Source organism: Amphiura filiformis, chromosome 8, assembly GCF_039555335.1.
Source record: "Amphiura filiformis chromosome 8, Afil_fr2py, whole genome shotgun sequence".
In the NCBI taxonomy this organism is placed as follows: Eukaryota; Metazoa; Echinodermata; class Ophiuroidea; order Amphilepidida; family Amphiuridae; genus Amphiura; species Amphiura filiformis.
The window spans coordinates 52991557-53018985 of NC_092635.1; the positions used below are offsets into that span (position 1 = coordinate 52991557).

Consider the following 27429-nt stretch of genomic DNA (forward strand, 5'->3'; position numbering starts at 1 on the left):
TGTCGCCTCGTTCCGCCCAATTCATATGTGCAGAGACACGTGGCAACCCCTGTGACGTCAAAGTGGTTATCCTTTCCGCTGCATGGCAACACTGCATAGTCCAGACTTGGTCCAAACCAACGCATTAACGTGTTTACAGCAATGAACTTTTATGTGCCTTTTAGGCCTAACAAGTATAATTTTTTATTAAAAAGGATATTATAATATAAATTACAAAGCTACAATGACTTCTATGATAGGCCTATATATAAATTCTAGCTAGGCCTACAAAATTGGCCAACAACGGGAAACATAAGTAAGTTAGGCCTAGGCCTTCATATTGACAAAGTCAAAGCTGTCAGTGCTAGCTGCTCGGCGTTTGCAAGAGAGTATCATTTGTTTTGACTGAGACATTCTGATATATCAACTCTTTACTTATATTTCCTCTGAAATACCTGGTGAGGATAGGAAAGAGAAGGCAATGATGTTTCGGGTTAGCCCATGACATGCGACTTAATTTCTTTAGGCCTAATTAGCCTACCTCCCGAGCGTGCAGCCTAGGTTAGGCCGTATAAAATTAATATTTTGGTTCTCTTCCAGAGGATTTTCATGAATTAATGAGGGAGGGTGTTTTTTTTTCAGTGTAAAATCAGCATTGTCTGCAGTTTTCGGTCTTTTCCAACAGTGCTCGAGGAAAGCGATGACGCACTTTTTTTATTCAAATGTGAGATTCTGAGGATAAACCCCCTAGAGTAGGCCCTACCACAAAAAGACTTGGAAGTGGCCCTTGTTCTCTAATAAACTTATTTATAGGCCTATGTATGAAAAATTCATCAATCATTCCAAAGTCTAAAATAATTGAAAAATCTTTTAAATATTTAAAAAAAATCGCTCCGTGTAGAGACACACTTATGGGACCAGGTTCAAAACAAAAGTCAGGCTCTGGAGAGCGAGTTGGTGCGGTTGTTTCCTCGCCTTGCACCACTACTGAGGTCCCGGGTTCAACTTCAAGCCCCTGGCGCGCGGTCCAAAGACTCATGTGAACTTGGTTTATCTCGATCCATGCAGGTTTTCTTGGGATCTCCAGTTTCCTCCTGCTTCTCAAAAATCGGTGATTAGTTGTTTGGTTATCAAAACTTCCTTCACCCAATGAAATTTGGGGAGCTGAAAAGATAATTGGTGGATGTTACAATCGAAGTGCGGCTAGATTTGCGACAGGTTGGCAGCATCCAGCCTAGATGATGCGATCTGATTGTAGGCCTACCATGGCAGCGAAATTACAGCGCTTTGAACCCTCCGAGATCTGGGAAAAGGCGTTATTTATAAAAGCCGAAAAAGCCTATGAAAAATGAGAAACAAATTTGAAGATAAAGAACCACGAGAGGAACATATAAAGGCCAGTCCAAACAATCATATGAACAATATTTACTGTCAGCCTTTAGTTTACGTTATAGAAATGCTTATAGGCCTAATCCAATCTCAACTCCCACTGATACTTGAAAGTGCAAAGTGTCCGAGCGTTTTATCAAAGGTAGGCCTATGAGTTACATAGTTTATGTTGATTGGGTAAATCTTGTAAAATACAGCGTGCCTGGCTGAATATTTCGTTTTTAGAAATGACTGACATCAATTTCGCATAGCCTAGGCCTACCCCGGTCCTAACCATCCATGGATTAAAATAAGTGTAGGCCTATAATATTTCCCATTTGATGTTTGTAGCATAATAGGCTTTTTTGAAGACCTATGTATGTTTGTAGGCGCTCCTCGTAATTTATTTTAAGAACAGCTTGCATGTCATGTTCTTCTGAACCAACTTCTTCATCTGTCGTTCAGCTACTGCCCCAGTGCCAACGGCTCAAATAATATTGGCAAGTCTCCCGTATAACACATGGTAGGCCTATAGGGCCAATTCCATGCCAAAAGTGCCTTTTGGAAATTTTAAACAAAATTTTGGAACATTATTGCTCAAAACAGGAGCATTTATTTCAAACTAGCTAATCATGCCTCCATAGATTGATGTCAGACCTACTGCAAGATAATAAAGAAAAAAAAATCTGAGGAAGTACCTAGACATTTTTTTTTCATTTTGAAAAACGTTACGGACGTTACATTTGACATAAAATGTAACGTCCGAAACACTAAATCAACAGTGTAGGACGATACAGGAGTATTAATTTCAAACTTACTTTTCATGTTTACATAGACTTACTCAATATAGTTAACAGAAAAAAATAAAACACAGAACTGAGTGGAGATAAAAGGATATGTACCATCTGTCAAAAGGCAGGCACTTTGGCGTAACGTCCGTAACGCTGCGTTTCTAATTTCTGTAGCTAATTAACTAAGAAGGCCAAAACAAAATTGCTTCATTATATTGAACATTAGAGTGTGTACCAGTAGCATACTAAGAAATAAAGTGTTATCCTAACAGCAAACATGTGTGCTATTCACTTAAAAGTTGCAAGTTGCATGTATCTGTAACGTCCGTAACGGTGGAATTGGCCATAGGGGAATAAATTTGCAAAATAAAAGGGCCTAGGCCTACTTTGCATTGTTTGGGGTATGAAAATAAGCACTTTTGAAAGTTAACTTATGGAAGAAAAAGCTTTTTTATACCAATTGTCAGGTTTTGGAAAAAATAATCATCTCTTGAATATTTTTTAAGGTAGGTCCTACGGAAAAAAATACATAGGCCTATAATAATAATACCCATGGGAGGTGCTCGCTCCGGCACATCATTGGCAATTTATGTATTGCGACAAATCTTGGCGATATTCCCTCAACATCGTCACTTTATCATAGGCCTATAGGCATACTCAAAATTAGTTTTATGGTTTTATATATATGCCATGTAGGGCCTACATAAAGTCATGAATCGGAATCATATCTTGGTCATGTTGACGGGGGTTGAACTTATGAATAAGTAAAATAGGAAGCTGCATGCTTGATGATGATTTAAAAAAACAATTGATCGTCCCCGCCGCTTCCTTTCGCATGGCATTGTAATTGAGGGAGTCTGAAATGTTCAATGGTATTTTCTTTATTATAAGGGAAAACCTTCTTTTTTTTAATGTTTCAAAAGTTAATAATATTATAGTTTAGATTTGCTTCTGTCCAATAAGCATTTCAATTTAGAGGCTTTGTTTTAATCATCTTCTCAGAGAACCATCAAATAACAAGAGCCTCGATCCTATCATCCTCCTCTACAAATTACACAACAAGTAATAATGTCCGGGAATAATACATAGGCCTAAATGATCCATTTGCATTGTAAAAAATAACTAATAAATGATAAATAAAAAGGCCCTTCACTTCCTCTTTTTGATAACATGTGGACAATCAACTGGAATTTTGTTTTTACTTGACCTTTAAATAATTATAAGTGGTTGTATTACCATGATTATTGCATCTGATATTTAGATCGCGATCGCTGTTGTCAAATTATCCGGCAAAAATGTCAACGCAACACAAAGCAGCGTAACCACAATGGCGTCATCAGGAAAGCGCCCAATTTTCTAATTTTGATAATTGATTGCCTTGCGATGTAGCGTCGGAAGGGTAAATCGAGTACGTTGTTTTCATTGTATTTTTATTTCTAAAATAGTTAGTTCTTCAATTGTTTTAGATATTGATTCAATATTTTATGGGCTTTATTTTGATACCAAATCATATTTTCTTTCAATGGTCCCTTTAAAGTAAAAGTGGAAGAAACATTGGTACCAAGAATCTAATTATGCTGTTTAAATTATTTGGAAGTATTAAAATTAATAGACCCTATGCAATTATACACCAACCGGATCGGTATAACAAGTGAAATAGCAGCCATGTTGGAGGACAATTCTAAGATAGCTTAAGATGACAGAAGGACAGGTCTCTAGATCGATTCCACAACCCTTCATACCAATGACATGATCTGGTAGGCCTGAAGCATGTGTATTCCAGTTGACAAAAGAGAAACAGAAACCTTTCACAGATTTCTGCACCAATTATTCCAAATTATTTTGAGCAAATGATAGAATATCAGAATGAAAGTTACCAACATTTCACAGAATAAATTGTTAACAGATTAGACCAAATTCTATTGTACGTCTTTAGTTTCTGGAAACCTGTCTTACAATTTGTATTGTATGCATTCCATCTGAAACACAGATGGCAAAAATTAAATTCATATGTACAATTTCAGTCACATTGACTGAATGCGCACAAACACACCCCAATGTGCAACCACCAGCAAACGAGGACATGAAAAATCTGATAAGAGTTTTTTCTATCCAACTGTGGAAACACATGCTTGAGATTTTTTTGCTTGCCATGGACAGAGTTAACTTTTTACTATCCTAGTGCGGACTCATCCTATATTGTCAACAGCGGTCATTAGTAAATGCTCTCTTATAATATGGCATTTAACATCTAGAAACACTGTCTAGGAACTGTGGATATCCACATTTCCTGTGTGTCCACTGTTGTACAGAGATTTATCAATCATGTATGTGTCACTTGTTTCCCAGTGTTTACAAACACACCCCCATCAGGGATTGTCTTTTGGAATTTGCAGGAAAGCATTAAATAGCTCTTCTGGAGCCTTCAAGGAGAACTAAAAATCACTCTCCTATATCAGATTTAAATCATTTAAGTAGAGCAGTAGAGAGCAATATTATTGCTCTCGCTCTCCTCAATAGGCAATCCCTGACCCATACAAAATTCAAACAAAATGACTTTTCCATAAATGATCAAAGCTGAGTGCAACTTTTGTCATTTTAACAACATTTAAATTTTAAATTTGAATGAATGTATGTAAAGTCTGTTAAACCACCAAATTTCAAAATAAAATAATTACCAAATCCACCAAGTTATTAAGCCTGCTCTTATAATAAAATATCATTGTCAAGAAATCTGAACTGCTTGATCACAAAGTTTGCAAAAGAGCACTTTGAATAGCACACTGAAAGCAAAAGTGAATTTGTTACGATATATGTAAATAAGGCCTCTTCACCCATTATGATATTTGCATAGCTGAATACATTAATTGCATCCATCTGTGATATAAGTGTATGATAACGAAAATTGAATCTTATCTGATTCCGACATTGTCTCGATGCACAAAGGGGCAAGGAAGTAAGAACAAGTCATCAAACAATTACTTGTTTCATAACAGCACAAGCTTTAGTTGGTAAGTTATTAACATTGTTTAATGACCGGGCTTGTCCGTTTACAGGTATATATCATTTGATATCAGTAAATGATCACAACTTACAGCCTATCATGAATGCAAAAATGCTAAGAAAATGAGATAGAGTGCTTCAATTCTTGTGAGATTTAACTAGAGTCCGAAGTTTACCATTTTCTAAAATCCATTTTCCGTGTTGTAATCCGTGTTGTAAAATTTGTAATTATGTATAAACAATAATATTAATGTCACAATAAAGTGTTCGATATCGCGATCAATATGCTCTGATTGGAATATTCTCATGATAATACGCCAACTATTACGATGTTTGGAGGGATATGGGGGTTCATGCTTTGGTAAGGTACCTTTATTTCGGTATTATTAAACAGTATTTTTATCATACATGTACACAACTCATGACTGTCTTTAACATTTATTTCTCTTATCTTTAATTTTTGTCACATCATAAAAAAAAGTTATTTTCCATGTTGTACCTCTGATTCCATGATTTTCTTCCGTTTTCCGTAAAACGGAAAACTTCGGACTCTAGATTTAACATAACGGTGCTACTTTCAAGAGAATCACTGGTTTTGTACTGACATGTTGATTCAAAACTATGTCAATACATTGACAAAAGTTTGGTTTGATATCTGGATTTCATCTGTTTCTTAAGATCTAATTTGTGCTAGTTGACTTACGTTGATGTATGGTGTGTACTTTTGTATTGAATTATTCTATGTACAGAACTATTTGTACTGTACAGAATTATTTGTGCCATACATAGGAGATCAATATTATTGGACTATGTCATTTAAAATCCACAATCCCCCCGACAATCCCCACTGGAAGACATGACCTTAATCGTCCACATAGGGAGTGTAGATATCAAATGGAGTCACCCATTCAGGTAATCCCATTTGAAATTCACACTCCCTGTGTAGGAGATTAAGGTCATGTCTTCCACAGGGGGTGTATGGATATCAACTATAATAGCCAATTTCCAGGGTGAGTAACTAAAAACACAGAAAAAGTACAGTCATTTGTTTAACTTTGTGCAAAAATATTTACTAAGTTAAATGACAAAAGCATATCAACATTACGTATCAATGGTTTGCAATTTTGCAGCTCACAAAACCAAATCAGGTTCTATGTCATTTAGCTCTCCAAAATTAACCTACAATTTTGATCCAAATGTCGCCAAATTCATACAGGAGATCTAGCAATATACAAAGAGGGCAAAAATTTGGTTAAAAACGGTCAAGAATTGGCCTCAAAATCTGTAAAAAAGTGATTTTTTTTGGTGGCAAATAATAGCGGTTGCTTTGTACGGGGTATGCCAACCAGTGCATTAACGTAAGTTGCTTGCGCTTCAGCGTACAGCTTTCCAGTGAAGGACGATACATGGATCTTGGGGGACGGGGTTACAGTTCAGAGTATTTACGTAATAAAATAGCAATTCGGCATGGTCCTTTTGTCTCTATCATCATGTAACCTGTTCAGCAATTCTTCCCGTTTTAGTAATCGCTCCCGTAATTAGTAAGAGTGTATTCCCCATCCCTTGTTTCTACCATTGCCTACCCACAAGATTACAGTGTCAGGAAATTACACAGTTACAAAACGCTATCCCTACATTTCCGAGAATAGGGGGAAGAAAGTACTTGAATAGTGCATTGAGCTATTCCAGTTGAAATCCACACTACCCCTGTAGAAGATTTTGGAAATATCTTCCACAGGGGGAGTATGTTTTTCAAATGCAATTGGTCAGGGTTAATTGTTTTGATACCCATACTCCCCTGTATTATGTCTTTACCTATATCTTCCACAACTGGAGTGAGTGTTGCAAATGGAATTTTCTATTGTGTTCAAAACTCATACTCCCTCTGTGGAAGACTTAAGCTAAATCTTCCACAGTGGTAGTTTGAATTTCAAATGGAATAGCCCATTAAGGATGGGATGTTTCAATGACTGAAGTGCCATAATCCATTTTTCAAAATATTGGAGGTTGTGCAAAATGTTTCTGTATGCTTTTTTACTGGAAAACTTAACCTAAGATATGGTCTGAACAAGTCCCAGTAAGTCCCATCCCTATACTCACAGTGGTGACAGGTCATTCAAGTGACTTACAAGGCATTGATCACATGATCACTAAGCAACTGCATTTGGGACAAAACACCACCCTAAAAAAACCCCAATTTTAGTTTTATGAGTAAAAACATAACTTGGCATTCTCAAAATTAATTTGCATGTTTGAAAAACATCCACATAGTTGAAACAAAAGACCTGCAGTGTTTCCAAGATATCAATTATATATAACAATGGGAATCAATGGGTGTATACATGTATGTACCAACACCCCTGCTTTCTTTCGTTTTAATAGTAATGTTAAAAATAATGATTACCAGAACCCACCAGGGCCAAGTGTCATGTCATTATACATGTATCACGGACCGCTGCACATCAGCAATGTTTTCAGCCAGACATGTTTATAATTATGAATGGCACACACCATGCACACAACCATACATGTACAAACATTTGTAAACAGGGCTTAATTTAGTGTCAACATTTTGTAAACACATATTTATCATATCACTGATTTTCTTGGTATTACTTTGAAATGGCTTAGGAAATAGTTCATTCATTTCAAGATTGTTTTTTATGCAAGAAAGTCATGGAAAGGGCTATGACATTTTGATATTATGAAGAAAAAAAATCATGATGCACCAAAATGTTTCCGAGGTCCAAAGTAGTCAACAAATGTAACTATTGGTTGATATTTGCATAAAAAAACCTCACAGGTTATGGTAGGGTGTATGCTTCATTAAAAACAATTCAGAGGGCATAAAGAATTTCCAACTAAAATGATTTCTTATGCAGCATTAGGCAAAGGTGCCCTATTTATTTCGCATTAGTTTTGGATCAGGTTCTCCTGAGAATTGGAAGGCATCTTGCCTATAATAAAGTGCTGAAAAGTAAAACATGTTGAATATAACCAGGTTGGCTTTAGTATTACTACCAAAGACCCATGCATGTATGCATATGCAGGCTTTGAGTTTTGAGGAGTGCGAGTGCGATCACACTCCTCCACACTCCTTAACTGATCAAAAGAAGTGTGATTTATCACACTCCTTAATCTTTAACCTTACATCACATTTAAGCATAATCAAACTCCTCATTCACAAAATAGTACTCCTCACAAGTTTGAGGAGTGCTATTCATCACACTCCTCAATTTTTTCAACTCAAAGCCTGACATGATAGTCCTTGCAATGCATGCACAGCCAGTTAAATTTATTTAATTTCACTTGGTTAAGTCAGGGACAAATAAGTAAACATCCATAGATAATAATAAATAGAGCACCAACGTCTAATGAGAAAGGACTTCAGCTTTGGAATTTGAAAGAAAGTAATTGGTTTTCCTCCGATTCACATTAAGTGGTAAGTTGATGTTACCAAAAAACCAAAAATGAACCCGCAAACAATCCAAATGGTTCAAACTGTAGCTTATTTCATACATCTGTTAAAAATTTGTTGCTTTTTGATCTTACACCTTCAAATAAAAAACAAAAATATTAAAGAAATATGACATTTGGTTTCTACAATACTTTTGATTAAAACCCTTACTCTAATAAACACTTTAAAAATGTGTATAACTGCAAATTGTCAACATTTCCAGGTAGGCCTATTCAATGAATGACCTCCCCTACTGATATCAAAACATATTTTATGGTTATGGTTTTAGTTTTGAGTATACTTAAGTTGGCTAGTTTCTATTTAAATGTATCACAAATATCACTACAAATTATATAACATTACTTTTTTCCTTTCTTTAAGTTTAATAATATAAATGAACGAACTCTCTGTGACTTACAGCTATATTTTCAGGACTAAAAAAACAATGACAGTCTCCTTGACCTATGAACATATCTTGTTTAAAAAGCTATGGGTGGGTTCCCCGAACCACAATGACTTTCCAGTTTTACATGTTCTACATATATATAAAAGTATGGTGGCATTATCTGCTGCCCTCTACAATAGAAAGAATTCTAAGCTTTACCAGTTGTGGCTGTTGGTAATGAAGAGTGAATAGTGTCTCTGTTTGCTGCCACCAGCAGGCAATAATCCATTGCTTGAATTTTTTCGAAATATTTATGAATGTCATCTTTCAATCATCTCTGTCTGTCAGTTTGTATGTCTGTCTGTCTCTCTGTTCGGTATCTCCCACATGAAAACCTAATTCATCAAACAAGCTGCACACACCCCTCTTGTTTTATTGCAATATACATTTTAATACAAATGAAATACAGGGTCTTAGCTAGGATTTTACAAGTGCCTGCTATTTTCACCAAAACTGCATGTCTGATTTTAAGTTCTTTCAGCATAATTTTCTTGTTTATTCTTGCATTTTGTCAGCACATTTTAGGTCATGTTATGCGCTTTGTTAGTTAACATTACATTACATTATGTTACATTACAAACACACACTTTGCATACCTCTGTCAAAGATAAGGTGCACACCAATAATGCCATAAATACAATTAAAAGCTTAGCTAAGCAGTGGATGCAGAGAGCTGTGTGCATGTCATACTCAGATCAAAGCTGCTATATAGATCAAAAGGACTTATGTACTGAATACAGCAACTGTGCTATAAACATAACAAGCATCATGCACTCTGCTACCCCTTATTAGCTAAACCACCTCAATGTCTTACCAAGTGGGGTAAGCTGAGTTCCCTCTGGTCCTTCTTGTGGTACATCATCTAATTTCAGCTGTATTACATCTGTATACGTCAACTCATTCTGTTAAAATAGAAACAATAATGTGTTACATATTTTCCTCTCACAAACAGAGCATCCACTGGTATGTTTCCTAAGGGTTTCATGCTGATCACAGAGTCTATAATAATGCTCTATGTCCCTTTTACAAGATCAAGAAGATCATGTCATGCCTTTGTTAGATAGGTACTGTACAGTGACTGTAGATTGAATTTTCCCGCAGAAATCCATACACCCCCTATGGAAGGCTTGATCACAGAGTCTTTTATTTTATGTCCCTTTTACAAGATCAAGAAGATCAAGAAGACCATGTCATGCCTTTGTTAGATAGGTACTGCACAGTGAGTAGATCATGTTTTCCAGTTGAAATTCATATTCATTCAGATAGCCACATTTGAAATTGACACTTCCTATGTGGGAGATTAAGGTCATGTCTTTCACAGAGGGTGTATGGATTTCAACTGATATGTCTGATAAAACTTGTTCCACAATCTTTGCTCGCTAAGTCAGAAACAAAACAGCCAATACACAAGGGCTCAATTTCCCAGTTTCAAAAGTGTATACTATTTCATGTGTTCAAGCCAAGTCATAGCATACACTGTGACCCCTTTGAACTTTGTACCGATTCTATATAACTGATTTGAGTATGTCTTGCATAGTGCATTTGAAAATTATGTCCTGAGAGGCAGTTTGAAGCCACTTACCTTGACAAGAGTCCAGGATGTGACCCGACCATCAGATGATACTGAGAAGAAATTCAAGTTGTTATCTAAATCATCCTTCTGCCAAGCGACCTGTATTGGTTGTAAGTATGTCAAGAGTATTCAAATGTTATGCAATTACAGAAGACAAAGAGTTATCTTTATGATATTATCACTGCAACAGCAATAACACCACCATCTTAAATTAATACTTTAAGAGGTCAATAATTATAGACTATCCTGTTATATTTCCCAAGAATTGGTCAATTAAATTCCCTGTTACAATTATTTGGTCTTATTTTGATTTTATACCCTAGGAAAGTATATGATGAAAGTCGGTTCTTGAAACTGGTCATAAACTACCAGCACCTTATTGGCCAATCACTTGCTGCCATTGTGGCAGAAGAAAGTACTCCACTTCTGGATTAGCTTATTTTGTTCTCTTTACTTCAAGTGTATTCTTTCCTCAATACATAAAGTTGCAGTCTGCATAAAGTCTTGATTTTTCAATATGGCAGCTATTGAGCAATGTTGTTTGAAAAAGTAAGCTACTGTACACTTCTTCAGATATTTTTAGCTACACTTGTTAAGGGCTGGGGTATGAAGCGTTTGGACAGTATTTATTTTGGGACATTAGAGCACATCAGACATGTCGAATTGCATTCTGAATACGAAGAATGTCATTCTGATATCAAATAATTTTGATTTTTTGAAATTCGCAATTTAATACACATTTTATAACAAAAAAAAAAAAATTGATATTTTTGATATTTAACAGTACTTGAAGTAAACTTTATAGATCTGATGATTTATACTTAAAGTGTATGTAGGTGGGATGAAAATCCGACGATCAATTTAAAATTTTGACCTTTCGTATTGAAGATATGGATTTTTTTTCCCAAAACACAAAAAAAAAATTAGGTCTTTTGGGAAAAAAATCCATATCTTCAATATGAAAGGTCAAAATTTTCAATTGACCGTCGGCTTTTCCTTCCTGCTACATACACTTTAAGAATATATCATTAGATTTATATAATTTACTTCGAGGACTGTTATATATCAAAATTTGAAAAATATCAAATTTTTATAATTTGTCATAAAATTTGTATTATATTGTAATTTGCAAAAATGAAAATTATTTGATATCAGAAAGACATTCTTCAGTATTCAGAATGCAATTCGATAGGTCTGAGGTGCTCTCATGTCCCACAAAAAATACTCTTGAAACACAATAAACGCTCATTTTAGATCCCTTAAGATATTCTGAAAACATATAAAAAAATCTTGGTATTATCTTTATTTCAGCAAGCTTGTTTGGTCCAAATTATTTTGAAATCACCTTTGTCATTGTGGTCCCATTGTTACGGTGCATCACAATTGATTGCATGCTATTTCATCAATTACTCAAAAAACATACCTGCCATACTGGATCTGTATGTTTGCCCGTCTTCGCCGTGCTCTGATACAATGGTTTGGTATCTTGCTTCGTCATGTTAAACACGCCCACCGACCCGTCGTAGAAACCGACTGCTACCAGATACGGATGCTCCGGGTGGATATCGAGGCACATGACCCCGCTGTCGGTGGGATAGATGAACTCCGGAAACGATGGGTTCTTCATGGAGTAACAGAGCACCATGCCACGAGTTTGCTTCATGAAATCATCTGCAATAGTTGGTGGTTAAAACAATTTGTTTATACATATTCATAGAATGTTGAGGAAAGGACAACCATGAAATTGGCAGTATTTCGTATGATCAGCCAGTCCATGGGCACTGTAGGGTAATAGAATATGTTGACAAAGGATTTACATTGTAATCACCAAAATACAATCAATCGGATGTAATCTGGTTACATCACTTCTTATTTTCAACCTCCGACTCACAAAACTTCTTATATGCACTTCGCTTTGACTCTGCTGGCACATTCGAAATGCCTTGTTACAAAAAACAAGCTGGCAATTGTGCCTAAGTTTCAAAAGCTGGGCCGCGCCTTTGATATAAAATTGGATCGGTTGAGCCCATATTTATTGAGTCGAGCTATGAGTTTTAAAATATTGGACGAGGCGTAGTTGAGTCCAATATTTTAAAACTCATAGCGAGACCAATAAATATTGGGCGTAAAGCATCCAATTTTATCATTATTATGTTTTGGATCCAATATTATCACAACTTGGATCCATCAAAACATAATAATGGAACAAGTTGTCCACCACTGTCTGTGGTCAGGAAAATATTACCTCCTTTAAGAATCTTCTTAAGACCTACCTCTTTACCACTGTATAGCTCTTTTCCTTTCTTGACTGCTCTGTTTTAGTACTTTGCCTACTTTTGTAAAAGGCTGATAAGTCACATTGTTTATGTTTGTTTATCTTTAAGAATCTCCAACAATTTTCAAGAGGTCGTTCTCCATATAAACTTGACAAAAATGTTTATTGAGACTCAAACCAAGTAGCTCCTGGTCCTCCAAAAGTGGTTCCTGGTTCTCCAAAAGTGGTTCCTGGTTCAGTAGCAAATCAGAGAACTAGGAGCAACTTGTTTTGTTGAAATAAATGGCTCCTGGTCCAAATGCAATTAACTTGAGGCTTCTACCTTAAGGTCAATTTGATAAGCACACACTTGTCAAATACAGCCACTAAGAAATACTCACATGATCCATGGCCTACAGCAAAGAGATCTTTATATTTGGGGTTTGTACAGAGTGATGTCACTGCTAATCTCTTAGCTTTGTCGTATGTAAACTTCCACAGTGGTAGACATGTACCCTCTTGGTCTCTGTACTCATCTGAAACATCTTCCCAATATTTGAAATCTGTAAGGAAGAACAAATGTGAAGTTGCAGTGGTTATATGACCAGGGCTAGAATTGATTCTTGCACAAATTCACATAAATAATTTAGTGTGAATCAAACTTTATTCTTATTAAGTTTTTTGTCAAAACTAAATGATTCTCGCCAACGACTATTGCAAGAATCAAAGTTTGATTCTTGCATTGTTTGACGAAATTCTATTACTATTCACCCATTGCATGGTTCCGCCATGTGCGAAGAAAGCCTCGATCTGGCAGCATCGATACTGTAACCGAGTACCGTAGAATTCCGTCTAGAAGCATATATGCCTCTAAACAAGGTTTTTTTTAACGAAAGATATGAAAGGCCAATACCCTGCTCAAAAACATTGCAATAGATTGGTCTTACAAATATACATGTTTGTACAGCCGCCTTTATCAGTAATATAGTTGTTCAAACTCCAAATAACGTTTTTGTTGAGAGTGTCTGCCTCTTGTCTCTTGTGTCAAAAAACCTCGTTTAGAGGCATATATATGCTTGTAGACGGAATTTTACGGTATTAGAATACATTACTGAGTGAAGTATAACCCTACTCTCTTTTCGAAAGAAGAACTGCAGTGTATCCTACATTTAAAAAGAAACTGGCATTTGCCATACATTGAGATCTAACTGGTCAGAGTTGGTCAGTAAATACCAGGGTGGGATAAAAACTCTCATGGAGAAAAAATATTTCCAAAGTGTGCATGTTTGTGGCGTGCATGCTTTAACGTGTAACACATCAATTATCGTTTGATATTAGGAATATGATAAAGCATTCTGGAGGTACCCTTTTTGGACCCTTTAATGACAATCCAATATGTTTGTAAAATGAGTCAACATTTTGTGCCGAAACAGTCACAAACAACAGAAACAAACAAAACTGCTACATATATTAACCTTGTGCAACATCATCAAAGGTATTCTGATTGACCATGCGTTCAATAATCTTTGATGCATTTCCGATACGAGAGATGTCGTCACTCTGCGTCTCCAGCGCAGTCAGCTTCTTCCTTGTCTTGTCGTCATCTTTCTTTGTTGGCGCTTTCTTTTCTTTGGCTTTCTCCTAAAATCGCAAAAGGAAAAAAGGAAGGTTGATGGTGGATTAGTGTTGGTTTTGGACGATGTTTCCATGAAATTAATTAACCTAGGCATGCAGCTGACCTACAGCAAGCACAATAACCATACTTATTTGTGTTGTTAATACGAAAGTTTTCCAATTAAATTTATGCGCATTTCTTTCAGTAAGAAAAATTGTTAGCAAATCAATCTTTAAAACTTATTTGCTGTAGAAGTGATGTAACTAAAGCTACCATAGCAATAGATGAATACAATTTTTGACTCTATCATCCACAAGGTACCTTTGAATCATATCATGCTAATCATTCGCACCTGTAAGATTAATATCTTTGAAAAGAGTGGTATTGTATTCATCCTATGATTGCAGACATAAACAGGGGATGAGTGCAACCTGCTTGTAGTGAGGGCGATATAGTCAAAAATTGTATTCTCCAATGCTATGCTATGGTAGTTAATCTGATTATGACGTCTCTTCTACAGCTAATTGAGCTTGCTGCAGTTAGGATTATAATATTTTGCAAGATTTCTTTTAACAAATCAAGTGTACTGCTAACCGTCCAGCATATTTCATTCAAAATATCTACACTACAAACAATGAAGAGTTTAAGAGATTAAGAGATTACGAGGTAAGCTAGATTAAGGTAAGGATTAGAGCTCACTGTCCCTGTGCTTTGAATGCAGTGTGAATTCTTGCATATTCATGAGGGCTAATCATTCTATTGGCTGTGTCTAACATATTATACACAGTGTTTCGTGCCCCAGACTACAGTAACAGGGTGCATAGTGGGCATAGCATTTTTGTCTCTCACACTCATGGAATGATTGACCCTCATAAACAGATGTGTTGGATTTTGTCAGTTCCCCATATGTTTATTATTAGTCCTTGGAGTTATCAAATAAAATAATAAATATTCTATCCAAATTCTGAAGTTAAAAGTGCAAGAAATAGTTACTACTATTTTGTACCAAAAATCACATCAACATCAACTTTCTTCATGGCATCTTGTTTTTAATGTATTTATTAACACTATTCCAAATTGTTAATTCACTTTTGTTCTTAATTTAGACTAGTGGCGTGTTTCTATTTGGGGAATATTGAAAAAGAAAGTCAAACAAACAATCAAAAAGAAAACAGCTCCTTTTAATGGGATGATAAAACTGAGCTCTGCTACCAGTAGTGCAATTCATTCATCAAGAGTAAGGATGAAGAAAGGAAAAGTTAGTTCAATATGTGACATGATCAAAGGGAATGAGTCTCATGTCGACCCTGGTCAAGAGGACATTTAGTGCTTTCAGAAACTGCCATGTTGATACGACTTTTCTTTGCAAAGTTATGTCAATTTATCAATCGCTGAAAACAATATTTTAACACTTTCTTTGCCAAAATCTCAAAGTCAATATTAGCGACATCAGACTCATTTCCCTTGATCGTGTCACATATGTGGAACCCAGGTCTTCCGGAAGTCAATTGGACAGATATTCTTCCCATAATACAATAAATGTATTGCAATAACAATGGAGATGAATTAACCCCCCCCAAGCTGTATCTATTGTTATAATGCAATATGCCTGTTACCTTGTGGGAAGGAATTTTGGTACAAACTAACTTCAGGTAGGGAAACCTAGGGTCCACAATCCCTTCTCAATGCACATGGAGTAAATTAAAAGGGCATTTCGTGATCCACAACATCATCCCCCCACTTTTCTCAAAAAAAGTTGAGATTTTTATACCACCGGAAACCTCTGGCTACATAATGTTTATGTACCAAAAATATCTTGCAGATTAATTCGTTTAGCAAAAATATCGTCAAATTTGAATTTCGTTCTGGTATACCAGAACGAAATTACAACAGTGGCCTATTGGGCAGTGTAATACACATAATCATGCATAACTCGCAAACGCCAAATCGGAATCAACTGAAATTTTGGGAATGAGCTTTTTTCGTGGATATCTACTGAAAAATGTCATAAATAGAGGATGCTAGGATCACGAAATCCTCCTTTAACTTTGTAATTGCTCAAAAGCCTATTAATGTAAAGCCTATTAATGTAAACCAGTTTCAAATTTTTGAAATGCTCAGGCGGCGGATGACATGATCGAGCCGGCAACTCGTGAAACCGCCCGGCCGTATGGCATTTGCCATATACTCGGTTAGTTTTGTGGGGTTCATTATCGAACCCCAACGGTTTTAGCTTGTATTTATATTATTTATCAACATAGGCCTATTTGTTTGTGATATTTCAAGCATTTTAAAATGTCAAAATAATCCCATTCAATTACACGGTTGACGATGAAAATTTACTGAATTTAGGGAATGCATGTCATACACCACCTGGAAATGCTAGCAGATTCAAAAGTAGTCATAAGAAATAGTCTGTTAAAACAATAGATACACAAAAAAATGGGCTAGAATTCCATTTAAAATCCACACTCCCTCTGTGCAAGATTTTGGAAATGTCTTTTGAACAATTCAACTTGAATCTCCCACATATGGACGGTGAGTTTCAAATGGAGTTGCTAAAATTTCCATTGCATTTGAAATTCATACTCCTCCTGTAGAAGATATTTTCAAATTCTTCCACAGGGGTAGTGTGGATTTTAAATGGAATAGCCCAATAGCACAGTAATAGATATTCTGAAAACAAACGGCATGCATCTTCCAATAATTGTTAGTATAATAAATTATAACTGTAATGCCTCAAAATATTATTGCTTATTTTGTTCCTTATATTATTCAACTTAAAGTGGAAGCCCCACTTTTGGTTCACGTGTCTTGGGGAATTTGTCAAGGTTAAAATTTATCCATGTAAATTCTGTTCTGTCTGTCATCAAAGTAACAGGTGTAAGTCAGTTCTTCTGTGGAGAACTGGCCTAGCGGGGCTTCCTGTTTAAGCCACTCAAATTAATCACTTTTTCTATTCAATAGGCCTATCATTTCACTACCAAAATCCCTAATATCAGCTTTGTACACTATTAGTGTCTTTCACTGAAAAGGCTAGGTTATACTCTGAAATTGCACCGCTTTAAGTTTCCATTGCAGCAGAAATAAATTTTCCGCTGGCATCTTCCGCAGTTGATAACAGTTGCTTGATTGAACAAAGTCTTGAGCAAAGATTTTCACTTGAGTGCAATATCAAGGCCAACCATCGAAAGTCACTGCGGAGAACCGTCGCAATGGAAAAAAGTTTGCAAAGACATTGGACTATAGACCACTTGACATCACTGTTTATCAACAAAGGCGAGGGACTCGTCTATCGTTATGCTCGAACGACCCGCTACACTGTTCAATGGCTTTCTTGTACTGTATGAAATGTGGCGGGCGATTTAAAATGCACGTGCCCTTAGTAGACTACGATGCGTACGCACACTGCAGGGCAAAGAACCATGTAAATTGTCATAATGCGCGCACATACTGCCGGGCAATGGCGTCATATGCCAAGTGGTCTATAATAACCTGGCCTTAATTGACATCAGACTGACCAAGGATACATGTGTTGTAGTCCAATTATTCAAAATGGTTTTCTTGTATTCCGCAAACAATTTGGAAATCACAAGGATTCAAAAACTGGCTCCTCCCTTTCATTGGCTCACATACGCATCCTTAATCAGTCCAATTGTAAAAAAAACCAACAGTGTAGAAAACCAACATCAAATTTCAGACAAAATTAGAGTTAAATGATGAAATGAGAAAACACACCAAGAAGCAAACAGAGTTAAAAAAAAATCAAAACCAAATGTTTTCAAATCAAAACACCATATCTGTAATGTCTACCTCAGCCTGTTTAGTACACATGGGTAAGGAGTGTCCAGATTATGTCCACCACGGACCGGTCAGATGGAAGGATGGGTGGACGGTATATCATCACAGACGTTATGCAAATGTATGGATGGTGAAGCATTTATGGTTTTTACAAGAAAAAGTTATACAAATGGGGTAAGTGGAAAAAAGCATATACATATAAATAAACATGAAGTGACCCAATGCAAGTAAATGAGGCTGACATGGAAGGATGTTTGATTGACAGCTGAGAACAAGTTTTGACTGTTTCTCAAGATTGGTCAATTTAGGAAAAATTCTGACAAATATACTTCCACACCTATTCTGTTTCCAAAATTTTGAAAGAAGTACTTAGATACATCCGATTGTAAAACATCCTTGACATTTCTGTTAACTTGTAAGAAGAAGAAAAAATATGATAATACCAATTTAAACTATATGTAATTATTTGCTCAAAAATTATGTTTTAGTTTGATGTCAAGCTGATCCTTGATAAAGAAAATAACAATGCAATTACATACATGTATCAATTTTTGGACCTCATTAACTTGCATTGGGTAGCATGTAGCAATTTGCACAAATATACAAAACAGGTTTCACTGGTTTCAATTTTACCAAATTTAACTGGCTTTATATTAATATTCTATCCATACTTAGACCTAAAAATCATGATTTGAAATAAAAAGTCTAATATATTGAAATTAAATTAATGTACTTTGAAATGAAATTGGTTGAATTCTGCCAATGCAAAATCAGGGAATTTTTGTTTATATTTTCTTACATTTGATCATCACTGTAATTAAATTTAAATATTTTTGCTTTATTATGGAAAAAAGGAATAAAAAAATATGCTTAAAGGTAAGGATTGCCACAACTGTTACCTGTTTTTCCAAGTCTTCCATGTACGCATCATAAATCTCCCATTGGTTAGCTGTAGATGAAAAGTTGGCTCTAGGTGGCGGCTCTGTTTGACTTCCTCTTTCCTACTCACAAATGTGATCAAAAATTAGGTTATTTTATAAGATTTATGATGAAAACTTACGCTATATGTTATTTGTGTGTCAAGCATAATGAGCTTGCATGTTTGACCTTTCTTACAAGTCATGCGCAGCATGTACATCGCACTCAGGGAACACATTCGGGATCACAGAGCGTACAAGAATATCTTGTGATACCAAATTTAGTAATATCAATTTATGAATTGCCTAGGTGACACTATTAGTAAATTACTTTTGGTATGCTATACCTTATTCTTTCTCTCAAAATTTGCAATGTAACAACACTTCAAGTTAGGCAAAAATTCCCAAGATTTCTGTTCAAAAATAAGCTTTGATTTACTTGTTTATAATTACTTGCAGAGCAGAATGACACTTAGCCCAAACACAGCATGAACATAGAAGTGGGATTCTGATTGGCTTATTAAACTATGTTATGTAAAAACTTTGAAACATCGACACCTCAATTCCCTAACTAAGCTGTGTGGCATCGGCCCAAAAACATTCTTCCATGGTGGCAATTGAATACATGAATACAAAAGCCACCCAAGTCCATGGGAAGTGATTTTGAGAGAAAAACCTGTGTATCATTTTAATTCCTTCAGTTAGATTTACCTGGTCAATATGGTCAGTTTTACGTGTAAATGAGTGGATTAACCTGTATTAGGTATGACGATTAGCATTTCAGGGACTTCGTGGGGTTCATTTTAAATTTTGGACTTGGGTGGTTTTTTGAATCATATACAAAGACAACAATGTTAGAATGAGATTACCACTAGTAAGATAATACAAAATAAAGCACACAGGTATATATAATGTTGATAAGCATTCTGCCATGTAATATAAACCACACACTTTCCTTTATTGAGCCCATTTTTTCCCCAAAAGTAACTCTCTAGCAATGAATGTGTTACAAGTGGACTTTTATACATACTGGATTTCAATCAATGTGTTACAAAACTCAAATTATGGAATTCGATGATTCTTTCAAACATGCTATTTTTCACATGCTCAATAGACACAGAGGATGAATTTGAGTTGTTCTTTCATACATATGACAGGCCTATGTATAGCAACAATTTCCCATGCTTAACTCAATTTGGCCAAAGTATGGACTTGGGTGGCTTTTGTATTCATATATTCAATTGTAAGAAAGTACTTGAAGAGCCTTTGAACTTGGGACAATAGAAATTTGGTGTGACTCCCAGGGTTGTAGCTAGGAAATGTTTAGTGCTGGGTGGCATTTGATTAACATCTTGCATATTTGGCCATTTGTTGTCAAAATTGTTCAAATTGTTGACTAATTCAACAAAATTGTGCCATTTTGCACTCTGAGTGGTTGGATCTAATGCCAAAATTGCAGTTGAGTGCAAAACTCTGCCGTCCACCACTGCCCACTAATGCTACAACCCTGGTAACTCCCATGATTTTACTTACCCTGTAGGGATTGTTGTATGTCTGTGACGCTCTTTCGCTGAAATTAAACTGGTTGGTAAGTTTTGCCTCGCCTCCTCCTGGTGCTGGTGTGGTATCCTCATCCCGTTTCTCCCCATCTTCACCCTAAAATAATGGAAGTAGATATGTGTCATGTATATGATTGGCAAGAATGGATGTAACATGTGCTACAGTAAAAATCGAAAAACCAATGACAAAGCAAGGGTGGGGCAAGGGGACATGTGACTTGGGCACCAGTCTTGTCACAATGAGCAGCTTTTTAGCATGAATTTTGCATCAGTAGGGCTCAATTGTGTAACATTGACACTGTGTTGTATTTGTTATGATAAAAGCTCCCTTGAACTATCTGGACCTCATTTTAGCAGCTCCTAAAAAGGGGATGCCATCATATAGCTGTGCCCCAAGGACTACAACCACAAAAGCCTTGCTTTGTCATTGTGAGAAACAAAGATGAATTACTACAAGTTCAAAAGACCTACTGAATCAGAAAGAATATGAAAGTATGTGATTTCCTCAGAACAAAACAAAAAGCTAAAATTGATTTTGTAGATCAAATCTTGCCTGTCAAGTTTTGGTCCAAAATCATCCAGATATCTGACAAAAGTATTTTAGAGCGCCGTAATTGACATAACAAAGCAATAAGTGGAAGTAACAGAATAGATGTTACATGATAGCTTAAATTTGACAACTTAAGCAAATGTTATCTGGCAAAGGAACATTACTTCACTGAGATGTAAAAACCATCAGATTAACTACCTTCTCAAAGATAAAAGTTGTATCTGTTCAACCAACAACACAATTGAACCAAAAACATTCAAAGCAGATGCTTATATGAAAAGAGAAGAGAAATTTAGATCCACTAACAAAGAATTCAAAATCACATAGTGAAATAATTAACTTGCATGCAAATTCCTCTTTTTACAGAATACCAACTAGAATAAAGAGGAAAAATAACAATGCCTTGATGGGCTTGATGATAGAACAGATGATTACTTATTTGTATCCACTGAATGCATCAGTGCCTTGATGATAAAACAGATTACTTATTTGCATCCACTGAATGCATCACCCTGTTAAGAAGAAATAACTAAACAAACTACAAAACATGCTTCAAAGTAACAGCAATACTATACTAGAATCAAAATACTTTATAGTCCGGTTATCTAAAGAGTTGTTAAAAATGTAAAAACTACTGAAATTTGTCAAAAAATGTATAACCAGAAACTGATAAAGAGTATAACCAGAAACTGATCAAAAGTATTACCAGAAACTGATAAAAAGTATTACCAGAAACTGATAAAACGTATGACCAGAAACTGATTAAAATATAACTAGAAACTGATCAAAAGTACAACTAGAAACTAATCAAAAATGTAACCAGAAACTGATCAAAAATATAATCAGAAAGTGATAAATTTATAACCAGAAACTTTGATATTTGAATCAAGAATTCATGCTCATGAGAAATAATTACAACAGCAAAGCTAAACTAGAACTAAATACTCAATAACCTAAACACAGCATTTTGAGAGAGAAGTTGATAAAAACTTAATCAAAATATTTTCAGTAACTAGATCTAAAGGAGGCTGGTCCTGTCTAATTGACATACCTCTGGTGTTTCTGTGGCTTTTTCTCCCTTTGAAAGTGAATAACGGTTTATACATGTTTAGCACACTATATTACAGGATTGTGTTACAATTGTCCCTACTAACAAATACAGTAGGAAGGATGAACTTATGTACATTGTTATAGCTAAAATAATAGTTTCTCGATCATGAGAGTATGAATGTACTGCGTGCACTGCGTAATGTCGCAAGTTTAGTGGAATGACGATAGCGCGATCGATTGTGCACGCACAGGAAATGCAGCGCTACCCAAAGCGTGTGTGGTAGGCGTTGTACGCCGACGCAATTGTAATTGTGTGCCTATTGAGCTCTCATGATCGAGAAACTATTATTTTAGCTATAGGGGTTACCAAGAAAATAGATTACAGTAGACTGACTCTGTTAACCTTGCAGGTGGCTCGTGGAGGATGGAAATAGTATACCTTATGACTGCCTCTGATCTACATGTACCAAATTTTTAACTTGATATGCACAAACCTTGTAAGTCGCATACTTTCTAACATACCAAGTGGTTCAAGTTTACTCTGCCACAGGGCTATTATTATGTCATAAATCACTTTGCGACACACTAATGTGATGCTCTGTGACACTGTGTGACAGTCCAATATGGAAGATTATGGTAGCTTACACACGCAGGGTATTATATAGAGTCTGCCTTCTCCAGTCTAATCTGAGGGTACAGTAAAACATGGCAGGTATTCACAAAGCAGGTCTAACTTGAGTATAGACTAAAAAATATTAATATAGTCTAATGGGATCAGACCAATTTTATGACTTTGTAGAGCATGAAGCAGTTTCCTTTGTCATAAAACAATGTAATTGCCAATAAGATCAGAATTTTTCTGTCCATCATTGACACTTTTGAAAAATAAGTTTAGCTGAAGCCAAATACTGGTCATACCTTACTGGAATGGCCTATTTTATTTGGTTTGGCTCCGGACTAAGTGCATTTTTACTGGCTATGGTACATATAGCACATAGGATCAGACACAGATAATGCAACATTGAATACAATCAACTTGCGTATAAAGCTGAACATATTAAGAAGATGCATTTGCACCATGATGACTTGATCCCACCATCAAATATTTTGTTAAATTTGAATTGTTTTCTTGTTCATCCCTGTTCTATAGGCATGACTGACCCTTGATTTTGTGGATTTATTTTTGCTGTATGCAAATTGGATTGGTTTTAACTGAAAAAAAAAATTGTGTGATGCGAGTGAAAAACAAAATTTGCAAAAGAAAACCTGAAAGAGCAACAATGCATGACCAACACTATTTGAAAGATCTGTCAACCTTTAGTAGAACAGGTTTGTTTGTTTTTCATCGTCGTAACTGAAAAATGATTAAATCTAGTTGTAAGAAGTTGGTTAAAAGGGAAGCTTCTTCAAAAAGAAGATGGTTTCTTTTACAAAAATATTTTTGAATGAAATCATGGAAATATGAAAATTATTTTTTTATTGATATGTGGGTTACAAAATGCAATCAACATGTTAAGGGTTGAAGGGTTACAATGTGCTAGTCCAGTTTAAATCCATACACCCCCTATGGAAGACATGACCGTAATCTCCTACACAGAGGGTGTAGATATCAAATGGAGTCAGCCATTCAGGTAACCCCATTTGAAATTCACACTCCCTGTGTAGGAGACTAAAGTCATGCCTTCCATACGGGGTGTATGAATTTAAACTGGAATAGACCAATATTATTCAATCATTAGTGGAAATGAAAAATAATGAGTATTCAAAGGGCTGGGAGAATGGGGTCGTACAAAACTGGTTAAACCTAAAACTGGGAAAGAGGCTGTTTTTCAGGAGCTGGAATATTACAACACACCAGGTAACAACCAGTTATCATCAAAACTTCACAGCTGGAGGGGATGGGAAGGGAGGGATGGGGAGGGGACAGACCACTTGGGATGACCACTTCCATGACTTTTGACCTACCTCTCCATCTTGTGAGTCTGGAGTTTGAGGTATTTCACTTTCAGGCCGTGGTGTCGGTATTGTTTCTTCCTTTTAAGGTGCATATAATTATCAATATATTTCATTGCTGATGTTAACTATGATTAATTGTCATATTGTTTCATGAGTTGCAATAATGCATGGTATCTCATTTAGTACGAGTATTAGTATGCTTCATACATAGTTATGATACCAAATATTGATGACCACAGGTGGCATTTTCCATGCAGATGTGTATATCTCATGCATAACCACTAAATCCCTCTCAAAATTGATATTACAGATACATTCAAACTTGAATAATTTAAGTACTTATTACATTCAAGTATCCTCATTTTCTGTTCTCATGCAATTTTCTCTCTTCCAGCTTCTTTCACTGTCATAACTTGGCAAAAATGTCATGAGAGTAAAATAAGATTAATATATTGCAAGATACTACTAGTAATGCACATGCTTCATTGCTGGTAACTGGTAAAAACTACTACCTCAAAAATCGTTAACAAGCATATATGCCTATTAAAGAGTTGCTCAGACAAGACCAAATGCCAAATGTTTGAGATAGTAAGTTTAATTTTTTTTCATCTAATTTACAAATATCTGTAACACAGATATTTGTAAAATAAAAAAATTAAAAAGTTTAACAAACTACTGTAAAAATTTGTTCATGTCAGAGCAATAACTTTAATGTGTGATTGTGGATTGTATTATACAAGCATCTGCAGCAACTGAGAGACAAATCACAGTGATCAAACACTTATAAACTCCACCAGCAACTGGATCTAAAATCTGTCAGGACTATAGTTTTCGGCAAGATTCTTCAGTGGTGTGTGATTTGACTAAAAACAATGGAAGTGATTGGCTAATTAAATCATGTTATCAGCACTTCATTCACCAATCAAGCTGCGTAGCGTCGCATGACCTAGTTCTATTCACGCGATAAACAGAAAAAAAGAGTCCGACAATGCTGAAGGACCTTACCAAATACTATAAATAACAACTTGCTTCAAGGTGGTTTGAATTCAACTGGTGCGGATTATGTTGCTGGAAGACTTCTAAGAAGTAGGCCTATAGATACAATCATTGCAGACTAGTAGCTTTCACCATTTTCTCTATACACCATGAAGTCATCCCAATTGCTACCTGAAAGATATTACACCTACCTCTTCCTTTTCTCCTTCACCTTCCCCCTCTTCTTTACCCTCACCACCTGCTTCACTGATGGCTTGCTCACTGGCCACTACAATACAAGCACAAACATTCAAAGTCAACGTCCACATAATACAATAGGCTATTATAGTTGAAATCCATATACCTCCTATAGCAGACATGACCTTAATCTCCTGACAAAGGGGTGCAGATTATGGAGTCACCCATTCATGTAACCCCGTTTGAAATTCACACTCCCTGTGTGGAAAATTAAGGTCATGTCTTCCGTGTATGGATTTCAACTCGAATAGCCCAATCATATAACATTAACAATTGAACAAGGTTATGATGAGTGGCCTGTGCACCTGCTGATCAAATATTATGCTATATATGTGTACATCCGTATCAATATGATGCACTTGTCGGCTGCTACTAATAGTTAGAAATAAATACCAGACTTATCTCAAGTGGAGGTCACTTCAAATCATCCTCAAGTCACATGGTTTAGGAATACAGAGAAGAACATTCCTAAACCTTGTGACTTGGGATGATTTGAAGTGACCTCACTGAGATGAGTTTGGTATATATTCTAGCCATTATGTAAAAAAGAGACACATATAGCAGCTGACAAGTCGACTGCTTAGTGCCAGAAGTGGGATAGTGATATAGCTGCCATGTGCAGCTGCCATGTATAAGATGAGTACAATATACTCTGTGAATTGCCAAATGTTCACAAGGCAGCTATTTGCACTTACCCACTTCTGGCACTAAGCAGTCCAAGTGCATCATTTTGATATAGATGTACATAATCTGCCTCCCAACTATAAACATGGTATCTACTCTGCTTATTGCTTGAAGATACTGTGTTTTACATTGGAAAAGACTGATCCAGAAACACCTGTCAGAAAATCGTTGTTGGGCAGGAAAAAATGTGTCCTTGGTCCCTGAACATGTTTAAAGCTAAACCTTCTATGCAACCGGTTGTCAGTTTTGTTTTAAACATGTTCAGGGGCATCAAACACATAGGAAGTTTTTCCTGCCCAACGACGAAAGCCAGTATCTGCCAAGTTATATAGTTGTAGATGCTACATTTTACTCGTGTCTAACAGGAGACACCCTTTAAAAAAAGCCTGTGGCATGCTTAATGTAAGCACTGCAGTTGAAACACAGCCAATATACATTTCCATAATTTTTGCAGCTTTATATTTACAGCTGTTAATGGGATTTCCCCCTTCTAAAATGAATTTGACTGCTTATTGCATTTATATACATGCAAGTTATTGTTCATGATGTTAGATACAGTGTAGCCTCTGACGTGCCCCATATTGGCAATATCACAATAACCATTATCACTACTTTGTGAGTGGATATTACGGGTTAATATATCATTATTGTTTCATCCTCTCAATTGTAATTGCATTATAACAGCTTGCAGCAGTTATGAATTTACAAGGCAAGTTTGTAAAACTCTTTTTTGCAGTCATGTTCTTGGATATCTCATATTTTTTACTGCATGATTTGATCAGATTCAGCTTTTCAAATAGCAATGTTGTATTAGTGAGATTATCAATAGCTCTTATTTACCTAACTAGTTTACACAGACACTTGCAGCTTTACTTTAAAAATTCTCAGTAACTTTTCATGCAAGTTACGTACGCATGGCACTTGTGATACAGCAATGTTAGATTTCCAACTACGTTGAATCAAAAGTGGCCTATCACATGCATCCCGTGCAGATGTTAGCCTTACAAATGTGATGTGATCAAACCAAATGAGTTATTTGTTGAGTCAAACCAAAATTCAGTTTTCAAGTTCATTTTCAGAGTTTCATTTTGCTGAAAACTCCATTACAATTGGAATTACGAAGTTAAACACTATTATTGCCTACATGTATATCTCAAAATCAATATTATACACAAATGACTTATTTAGATTGAT

The 27429-nt window shown here is 35.8% G+C and overlaps 1 protein-coding gene across 1 annotated transcript in view; it reads right to left on the minus strand.

Annotated features, from left to right (window-relative positions):
- The window catches only part of LOC140159211 (dynein intermediate chain 2, ciliary-like), an 80476-nt gene that overhangs the window by 18915 nt on the left and 34132 nt on the right, over positions 1-27429 (minus strand). Inside the window, 8 exon segments of the mRNA XM_072182605.1 lie at positions 9858-9945; positions 10626-10715; positions 12040-12287; positions 13272-13433; positions 14346-14511; positions 19186-19287; positions 20737-20859; positions 25506-25582. Of these exon segments, the coding sequence (XP_072038706.1) occupies positions 9858-9945; positions 10626-10715; positions 12040-12287; positions 13272-13433; positions 14346-14511; positions 19186-19287; positions 20737-20859; positions 25506-25582 (1056 nt within the window).